Raw genomic sequence first — 10000 nt, forward strand, 5'->3', positions numbered from 1 at the left:
AGAGAGAGAGCGCGCGCGAGGAGAGAGAGAGAGCGCGCGCGAGGAGAGAGAGAGAGCGCGCGCGAGGAGAGAGAGAGAGCGCGCGCGGAGAGAGAGAGAGCGCGCGGGGAGAGAGAGAGCGCGCGCGGAGAGAGAGAGCGCGCGCGGAGGAGAGAGAGAGAGCGCGAGGAGAGAGAGAGAGCGCGAGGAGAGAGAGAGAGCGCGAGGAGAGAGAGAGAGCGCCGAGAGAGAGAGAGCGCCGAGGAGAGAGAGAGAGCGCGAGGAGAGAGAGAGAGCGCGAGGAGAGAGAGAGAGCGCGAGGAGAGAGAGAGAGCGCGAGGAGAGAGAGAGAGCGCGAGGAGAGAGAGAGAGCGCGAGGGAGAGAGAGAGAGCGCGAGGAGAGAGAGAGAGCGCGAGGAGAGAGAGAGAGCGCGAGGAGAGAGAGAGAGCGCGAGGAGAGAGAGAGAGCGCGAGGAGAGAGAGAGAGCGCGAGGAGAGAGAGAGAGCGCGAGGAGAGAGAGAGAGCGCGAGGAGAGAGAGAGAGGCGCGAGGAAGAGAGAGAGAGCGCGAGGAGAGAGAGAGAGCGCGAGGAGAGAGAGAGAGCGCGAGGAGAGAGAGAGAGCGCGAGGAGAGAGAGAGAGCGCGAGGGAGAGAGAGAGAGCGCGAGGAGAGAGAGAGAGCGCAGAGGAGAGAGAGAGAGCGCGAGGAGAGAGAGCGAGAAAGTGAGAGTGAATTCTACCCATATGCTCATTCCCCAGACAAAGAGAGCAAGAGGGATCAAGAGGGGCCCCGTCAATGACCCCCTCCTAAAAGATTTCAATCAAGTCGCCTCTCCCTCTTCTAAACTCCAGCGGACACAAGCCCGACCTTCCCCCTTCAGACACCGCGCCCATTCCTGGTGTCAGTTTCTGCGAACGGCTCCCAAGACATTGACACCTTTCCTCAAACGAGGAGACCGATACTGTCCACATTACTCCTGATGTGGTCTTGCCGTTCCCCCGTCCAACTGCAGCAAAACCCTCCCGACTCTCGTCATCAAATCCTCCTCACAATAATCTATCATTGTCCCTAACTACTGACTGTACCTTCACACCAGCCTTTTGTGATCCATGCACTGGGTGACCCGGATCCCGCTGTACCCCTCTGCCATCTCTCCATTTACACAAGAAGCTTCTTTTTCATTCTTCCTGTCAAAATGGACAATTTCCCACCTTTCCACATTGTGCTCCATTTGCCACCCCCCCCCCCCCCCCCCCCCCCCCCCCCCCCCCCCCCCCCACTGAACCTCTCTGTGTCCCTTTGCAACCTCTGTACGTCTTCTTCACATCTTACTGTCCCACCTATCTTCGTGCCGTCGGCAAACGCAGCGAGAGGTCCCGGCACCGGCACCCTGAGGCACCCCCCCCTCGTCACACACCCAGCCAACCAGAAAAAAAGACGCGTTATGCCAACTATTTCCCGTCAGCTGGCCGGCCGTCGATGCCTTGCCCTGCGCGCAAAATGGCGGTTTGAGAATTCTGGCGGGAATGGGCCGACGATCGCCTCACGGTGCGTCCACGTCGATTGGAGGTGGGAGAGGGGGGGGACGGCAGGCTCGCCAGAGATTGGGATGGGGTGGGGGGGGGGTGGGCAAGGACAGACCCCCGCGCGACGACGACGGGGGGGGGGGGGGGGAAACAAAAACAGAGCGAGGAAACAGCAGCTCACCTCGTCCTGCTGGCTCTCCACTTTGGGATTGCTGGCCGTCCGCTTCAGGTTGCTGCCCAGGCTGATGCTGGCCGCCGCGTCAGACTTGGAGCGCTGGTGCGTCCGCTTGGAGGGCGAGAGGCCCGTGTCGCCGGCCAGGGCCCACCGGCGGCAGCTCCTTGCGTCGGCCCGGGGCGCCGGCTTCAGCTCGTCCGAGAGGATGAGCTTGCGCAGTTTGGTGCCGCGGGAGTGGCGCTGGGCGGAGATGTGCATGTCGGAGGAGTACGCGCCCAGCAGCCAGGCGCACTGCAGCGAGAAGTTGATGCTCTGCCGGCAGCGGTGCACCACGTAGGGTTTGATGGCGTCGCCCACGTCCTCGTCCATGTGAATGTACATGTTCAGCAGCTGGGGGAGGTAGAAGTCCACCTCCTCGTGCCGGAAGCTGAAGAGTCTGTTGCCGATGTAGGCCTGGACGCCAGGCTCCTTGGAGTTGTAGAGGTACGAGATGGCCATGGAGATGTCGAAGAGCTTGGACTCGAACAGCCGGAGCAGCCACGACTGCTTGGCGGAGTTGTACCGCTGCCCGCCTCCTGGCGTTCTTCACCCGTGTTGCCCGCCACGGCCGCGTCCCGCTCGTCCTCCTCCCGGATCCGGCCCGACAGGCCGGGGGGCTCGCAGTTCGCCGCCACCCCGTTGGGCACGGGTTCCGGCAGCGGCGGCGTCGCGCCGTCCTCCTCCTCCTCCTCCTCCGCCGCCGACACCTCCGCCGACACGCCCCGTAGCAGCTTGACCTTCTCCAACACTTCCTCGCACGCCCGCTTGGCCACCTCGGGGTCGATCAGGGTCTCGCTGACACCCTCCCGGATGACGCCAGGGTGGTGGCATCCGCACACGGGCACGGGTCGGCAGGCTCAGTGTCCCTCTCCGCATCCGCCATGTCGACGCGCCTCACACCTGCAACACTGAAGAGATGACAAGGTTGTTAGTTTGACACACCTGTATTACTCTAGCCACCGAACGCACCCTCCAGGACGTCCCAAAGAGCAGTTTCTTTTCATCTTGCAGCCAATTAATTATTTTTCAAAGTGCGGCAGAAACTCCAATTTGGGAAACAGCAAAGTCCCACCCAGGTCCACTGTCCCGATCAGGAATATTGATCGCGAGAAAATTACTGGCCACAGGACAGCAGGGAGAATTCAACCCTGCTCGTCTTACAATAGGCACGGTGGGGTCCTCCTATTCGACGGCGCGGTGCCCCCTCGATGCTAACCCCCCCCCCCCCCCCGCTCCACCCAGGACAGTGCTGTGTCAAACCACCAACCTGCCCCACCCCCGACATTGCGGCGCTCCCTCAGTACTGACCGTGTGACAGTGCGGCGCTCCCTCAGTACTGACCCACTGACAGTGCGGAGCTCCCTCAGTACTGACCCTCCCACAGTGCGGCGCTCCCTCAGTACTGACCCACTGACAGTGCGGCACTCCCTCAGTACTGACCCTCCCACAGTGCGGCGCTCCCTCAATACTGACCCTCCCACAGTGCGGCGCTCCTTCAGTACTGACCCACCCACAGTGCGGCGCTCCCTCAGTACTGACCCTCCCACAGTGCGGCGCTCCCTCAGTACTGACACTCCCACAGTGCGGCCCTCCCCTCAGTACTGACCTCCGACAGTGCGGAGCTCCCTCAGTACTGACCCTCCCACAGTGCGGCGCTCCCTCAATACTGACCCTCCCACAGTGAGGCGCTCCCTCAATACTGACCCTCCCACAGTGCGGTGCTTCCTCAGTACTGACCCTCCCACAGTACAGAGCTCCCTCAGTACTGACCCTCCGACAGTGCAGCGCTCCCTCAGTACTGACCCTCCCACAGTGCGGCCTGGATTCTGGAACTCACATGTCTGGCCAGAGACCCTAGCCTGTGACCACCCCCCCCCCAGAGTCAGAGGTTAGAGTGTGGTGCGGGGTTGGAACACGAGTCCTGAATCGGTGCCGATGGAGTCTGTCCCCAGGGACATCTGATCCCACTGGGTGTGAAAGAAACTCCGAAAGATGTTGTGTGGCGGATCTGTTGAATTAATGCAATGGGTTTGACAGGGAAACGCAGATGTTGCACTGGTACAGGGCTCGCTTGGAATCAGCTTGTAAAATCCTTTTTTAATCATCTGTATAATTAGATGACAGACAGTATAATGCTGACGCTCCACTGGATTACACGGTGCTGCGCTCGTTAATAACTCCCGCACCCTCGCCTGGAAACCTCTCCCCTGGGGCCTCATTGAGCTGAATGATATCTGACCTGTAGACACTTGCCACCTTGTCGCAGATAAACACTGGGGTACAGTACTGCTGGGGACGGGTCTGTCACTGTATAACACTGGGGTACAGTACTGGTGGGGACGGGTCTGTCACTGTATAACACTGGGGTACAGTACTGGTGGGGACGGGTCTGTCACTGTATAACACTGGGGTACAGTACTGGTGGGGACGGGTCTGTCACTGTATAACACTGGGGTACAGTACTGGTGGGGACGGGTCTGTCACTGTATAACACTGGGGTACAGTACTGGTGGGGACGGGTCTGTCACTGTATAACACTGGGGTACAGTACTGGTGGGGATGGGTCTGTCACTGTATAACACTGGGGTACAGTACTGGTGGGGAGGGGTCTGTCACTGTATAACACTGGGGTACAGTACTGGTGGGGACGGTCTGTCACTGTATAAACACTGGGGTACAGTACTGGTGGGGACGGGTCTGTCACTGTATAACACTGCGATACAGTACTGGTGGGACGGGTCTGTCACTGTATTACACTGGGGTACAGTACTGGTGGGGACCGGTCTGTCACTGTGTAACACTGGGGTACAGTACTGGTGGGGACGGGTCTGTCACTGTATAACACTGGGGTACAGTACTGGTGGGGACCGGTCTGTCACTGTGTAACACTGGGGTACAGTACTGGTGGGGACGGGTCTGTCACTGTATAACACTGGGGTACAGTACTGGTGGGGACGGGGTCTGTCGCTGTATAACACTGGGGTACAGTACTGGTGGGGACGGGTCTGTCACTGTATAACACTGGGGTACAGTACTGGTGGGGACGGGTCTGTCACTGGATAACACTGGGGTACAGTACTGGTGGGGACGGGTCTGTCACTGTATAACACTGGGGTACAGTACTGGTGGGGACGGGTCTGTCGCTGTATAACACTGGGGTACAGTACTGGTGGGGACGGGTCTGTCGCTGTATAACACTGGGGTACAGTACTGGTGGGGACGGGTCTGTTACTGTATAACACTGGGGTACAGTACTGGTGGGGACGGGCCTGTCACTGTATAACACTGGGGTACAGTACTGGTGGGGACGGGTCTGTCACTGTATAACACTGGGGTACAGTACTGGTGGGGACAGGTCTGTCGCTGTATAACACTGGGGTACAGGACTGGTGGGGATGGGTCTGTCACTGTATAACACTGGGGTACAGTACTGGTGGGGACGGGTCTGTCACTGTGTAACACTGGGGTACAGTACTGGTGGGGACGGGTCTGTCGCTGTATAACACTGGGGTACAGTACTGGTGGGGACGGGTCTGTCGCTGTATAACACTGGGGTACAGGACTGCTGGGGATGGGTCTGTCACTGTATAACACTGGGGTACAGTACTGGTGGGGACGGGTCTGTCGCTGTATAACACTGGGGTACAGTACTGGTGGGGACGTGTCTGTTACTGTATAACACTGGGGTACAGTACTGGTGGGGACGGGCCTGTCACTGTATAACACTGGGGTACAGTACTGGTGGGGACGGGGCCTGTCACTGTATAACACTGGGGTACAGTCCTGGTGGGGACGGGTCTGTTACTGTATAACACTGGGGTACAGTACTGGTGGGGACGGGTCTGTTACTGTATAACACTGGGGTACAGTACTGGTGGGGACGGGCCTGTCACTGTATAACACTGGGGTACAGTCCTGGTGGGGACGGGTCTGTTACTGTATAACACTGGGGTACAGTACTGGTGGGGACGGGCCTGTCACTGTATAACACTGGGGTACAGTACTGGTGGGGACGGGTCTGTTACTGTATAACACTGGGGTACAGTACTGGTGGGGACGGGCCTGTCACTGTATAACACTGGGGTACAGCACTGGTGGGGACGGGTCTGTCACTGTAGAACACTGGTGTACAGTCCTGGTGGGGACGGGTCTGTTACTGTATAACACTGGGGTACAGTACTGGTGGGGACGGGTCTGTCACTGTATAACACTGGGGTACAGTACTGGTGGGGACGGGCCTGTCATTGTATAACACTGGGGTACAGTACTGGTGGGGGACGGGCCTGTCATTGTATAACTCTGGAGCACAGTACAGGTGGGGACGGGTCTGTCACTGTATAACACTGGGGTACAGTACTGTTGGGGACGGGTCTGTTACTGTATAACACTGGGGTACAGTACTGGTGGGGACGGGTCTGTCGCTGTATAACACTGGGGTACAGTACTGGTGGGGACGGGTCTGTCGCTGTATAACACTGGGGCATAGGACTGCTGGGTACAGGTCTGTCGCTGTATAACACTGGGGGTACAGTACTGGTGGGGATGGGTCTGTCACTGTGTAACACTGGGCTACAGTACTGGTGGGGACGGGTCTGTCACTGTATAACACTGGTGTACAGTCCTGGTGGGGACGGGTCTGTTACTGTATAACACTGGGGTACAGTACTGGTGGGGACGGGCCTGTCACTGTATAACACTGGGGCACAGGACTGCTGGGGACGGGTCTGTCACTGTATAACACTGGGGTACAGTACTGGTGGGGACGGTCTGTCACTGTATAACACTGGTGTACAGTCCTGGTGGGGACGGGTCTGTCACTGTGTAACACTGGGGTACAGTACTGGTGGGGACGGTCTGTCACTGTATAACACTGGTGTACAGTCCTGGTGGGGACGGGTCTGTCACTGTGTAACACTGGGGTACAGTACTGGTGGGGACGGGGTCTGTCACTGTATAACACTGGGGTACAGTACTGGTGGGGACGGGTCTGTCGCTGTATAACACTGGGGTACAGTACTGGTGGGGACGGGTTCTGTCGCTGTATAACACTGGGGTACAGTACTGGTGGGGACGTGTCTGTCCCTGTATAACACTGGGGTACAGTACTGGTGGGGATGGGTCTGTCACTGTGTAACACTGGGGGTACAGTACTGGTGGGGACGGGTCTTTCGCTGTATAACACTGGGTACAGTACTGGTGGGGACGGGGTCTGTCACTATAACACTGGGGTACAGTACTGGTGGGACGGGTCTGTTACTGTATAACACTGGGGTACAGTACTGGTGGGGACGGACCTGTCACTGTATAACACTGGGGTACAGTACTGGTGGGGACGGGTCTGTCGCTGTATAACACTGGGGCATAGGACTGCTGGGTACGGGTCTGTCGCTGTATAACACTGGGGTAACAGTACTGGTGGGGACGGGTCTGTCGCTGTATGACACTGGGGTACAGTACTGGTGGGGACCGTGTCTGTCACTGTGTAACAAAGAACAACAAGAACAAAGAAATGTACAGCACAGGAACAGGCCCTTCGGCCCTCCAAGCCCGCGCCGACCATACTGCCCGACTAAAACTACAATCTTCTACACTTCCTGGGTCCGTATCCCTCTATTCCCATCCTATTCATATATTTGTCAAGATGCCCCTTAAATGTCCCTATCGTCCCTGCTTCCACTACCTCCTCCGGTAGCGAGTTCCAGGCACCCACTACCCTCTGCGTAAAAAACTTGCCTCGTACATCTACTCTAAACCTTGCCCCTCTCACCTTAAACCTATGCCCCCTAGTAATTGACCCCTCTACCCTGGGGAAAAGCCTCTGACTATCCCACTCTGTCTATGCCCCTCATAATTTTGTAGACCTCTATCAGGTCGCCCCTCAACCTCCTTCGTTCCAGAGAGAACAAACAGAGTTTATTCAATCGCTCCTCATAGCTTATGCCCTCCATACCAGGCAACATTCTGGTAAATCTCTTCTGCACCCCTCTCTAAAGCCTCCACATCCTTCTGGTAGTGTGGCGACCAGAATTGAACACTATACTCCAAGTGTGGCCTAACACTGGGGTACAGTACTGGTGGGGACGGGGTCTGTCACTGTGTAACACTGGGGTACAGTACTGTTGGGGATGGGTCTGTCGCTGTAATAACACTGGGGTACAGTACTGGTGGGGACGGGTTCTGTCACTGTATAACACTGGGGTACAGTACTGGTGGGGACGGGTCTGTCACTATAACACTGGGATACTTTACTGGTGGGGACGGGTCTGTCACTGTACAACACTGGGGTACAGTACTGGTGGGGACGGGTCTGTCGCTGTATAACACTGGGGTACAGTACTGGTGGGGACGTTATTGTCTCTGTATAACACTGGGGTACAGTACTGGCGGGGACGGGTCTGTCACTGTATAACACTGGGGTACAGTACTGGTGGGGACGGACCTGTCGCTGTGTAACACTGGGGTACAGTACTGGTGGGGACGGGTCTGTCGCTGTATAACACTGGGGTACAGTACTGGTGGGGACGGACCTGTCGCTGTATAACACTAGGGTACAGTACTGGTGGGGACGTGTCTGTCACTCCTGTTGTTGCCAAAGGATTGGAAGGCCTCAATTCGGGGTGTCACACCAGAACAGTGTTGTGCAAGTTCTGTTGCGACTTGACCACAGATTTCCCCCGTGCTGTTGCAAAAGCGCTTGAAGATTACTCAACAACAGGAAGATTAGACAGCGTGCCTGCTCAGAACACTAATCGGAGCTCAGGGAATTTGGGCCACGTGTCTGCAGGGCGTAAACCCTCAGGGCGTAAACCCTCAGGGTAGCTTTTCGGGAGACTCGCAGATTCAGATCCTCCACCCCAGTTCCCGTGTCCACCTTCCTATGTAGTGACTGCCCTGCTTGTTCTGTAGCCGAGGGACGGACGTCAACACCTGCGTCCAGTGTCTCGGGCACACGCCTGCACGGCGATGTCACAGCAGGGCGAGGTCACGCACACGGTCAATGGGTCGAACCCGGGGATGGGACGCCTGCCTTGTTTTCAATCTCGCCGGCAAGGCTTTTAAAACCTCTGTCTGCATTACGCGGCCACACGGTTCGATAGATAAGTCTGGCTTCCATTGAGGTACACATCGCAGGCCCGCAGTCCAACAACACTCTGGAAACCGAGGAAATCTACCCCCCCCCCCCCCCCCCCCCCCCCCACCCGTCACTCAGATTGAAGAAAACGTACTATGGGAGGGTCAGTACTGAGGGAGCACCGCATTGTGGGAGGGTCAGTACTGAGCGAGCGCCGCACTGTGGGAGGGTCAGTACTGAGGGAGCGCCGCACTGTGGGAGGGTCAGTACTGAGGGAGCGCCGCACTGTGGGAGGGTCAGTACTGAGGGAGCGCCGCACTGTGGGAGGTCAGTACTGAGGGAGCGCCGCACTGTGGGAGGGTCAGTACTGAGGGAGCGCCCGCACTGTGGGAGGGTCAGTACTGAGGGAGCGCCGCACTGTGGGAGGGTCAGTGCTGAGGGGAGCGCCGCACTGTTGGAGGGTCAGTGCTGAGGGAGCGCCGCACTGTGGGAGGGTCAGTGCTGAGGGAGCGCCGCACTGTGGGAGGGTCAGTGCTGAGGGAGCGCCGCACTGTGGGAGGGTCAGTGCTGAGGGAGCGCGCACTGTGGGAGGGTCAGTGCTGAGGGGAGCGCCTCACTGTGGGAGGGTCAGTGCTGAGGGAGCGCCGCACTGTCAGACGGTCAGTGCTGAGGGAGCGGCGCACTGTGGGAGGGTCAGTGCTGAGGGAGCGCCGCACTGGGGGAGGGTCAGTGCTGAGGGAGCGCCGCACTGGGGGAGGGTCAGTGCTGAGGGAGCGCCGCACTGGGGGAGGGTCAGTGCTGAGGGAGCGCCGCACTGGGGGAGGGTCAGTGCTGAGGGAACTCCGCACTGTCAGAGCGTCAGTGCTGAGGGAGCACCGCACTGTCAGAGGGTCAGTGCTGAGGGAGCACCGCACTGTACAGAGGGTCAGTGCTGAGGGAGCACCGCACTGTGGGACGGTCAGTGCTAAGGGAGCGCTGCACTGTGGGACGGTCAGTGCTAAGGGAGCGCCGCACTGTGGGAGGATCAGTACTGAGGGAGCGCCGCACTGTGGGAGGGTCAGTACTGAGGGAGGACCGCACTGTGGGAGGGTCAGTGCTGAGGGAGCGCCGCAGTGTCGGAGGGTCAGTACTGAGGGAGCGCCGCACTGTGGGAGGGTCAGTACTGAGGGAACGCCGCACTGTCAGAGGGTCAGTGCTGAGGGAGCACCG

General features: G+C 58.5%; 1 protein-coding gene across 1 annotated transcript in view; it reads right to left on the reverse strand.

Moving 5' to 3' along the window:
• pi4kb (phosphatidylinositol 4-kinase, catalytic, beta) overlaps positions 1–2576 on the reverse strand; it is a gene marked incomplete at its 5' end in the record, with an annotated part of 6694 nt that extends 4118 nt beyond the window's left edge. The window contains 2 exon segments of the mRNA XM_072490498.1: positions 1687–2247; positions 2250–2576. Coding sequence (XP_072346599.1) covers positions 1687–2247; positions 2250–2576 — 888 coding nt within the window.
• Between the last annotated feature and the right edge of the window lie 7424 nt (positions 2577–10000).

Source organism: Scyliorhinus torazame, chromosome 26, assembly GCF_047496885.1.
Source record: "Scyliorhinus torazame isolate Kashiwa2021f chromosome 26, sScyTor2.1, whole genome shotgun sequence".
NCBI classification, from domain to species: Eukaryota; Metazoa; Chordata; class Chondrichthyes; order Carcharhiniformes; family Scyliorhinidae; genus Scyliorhinus; species Scyliorhinus torazame.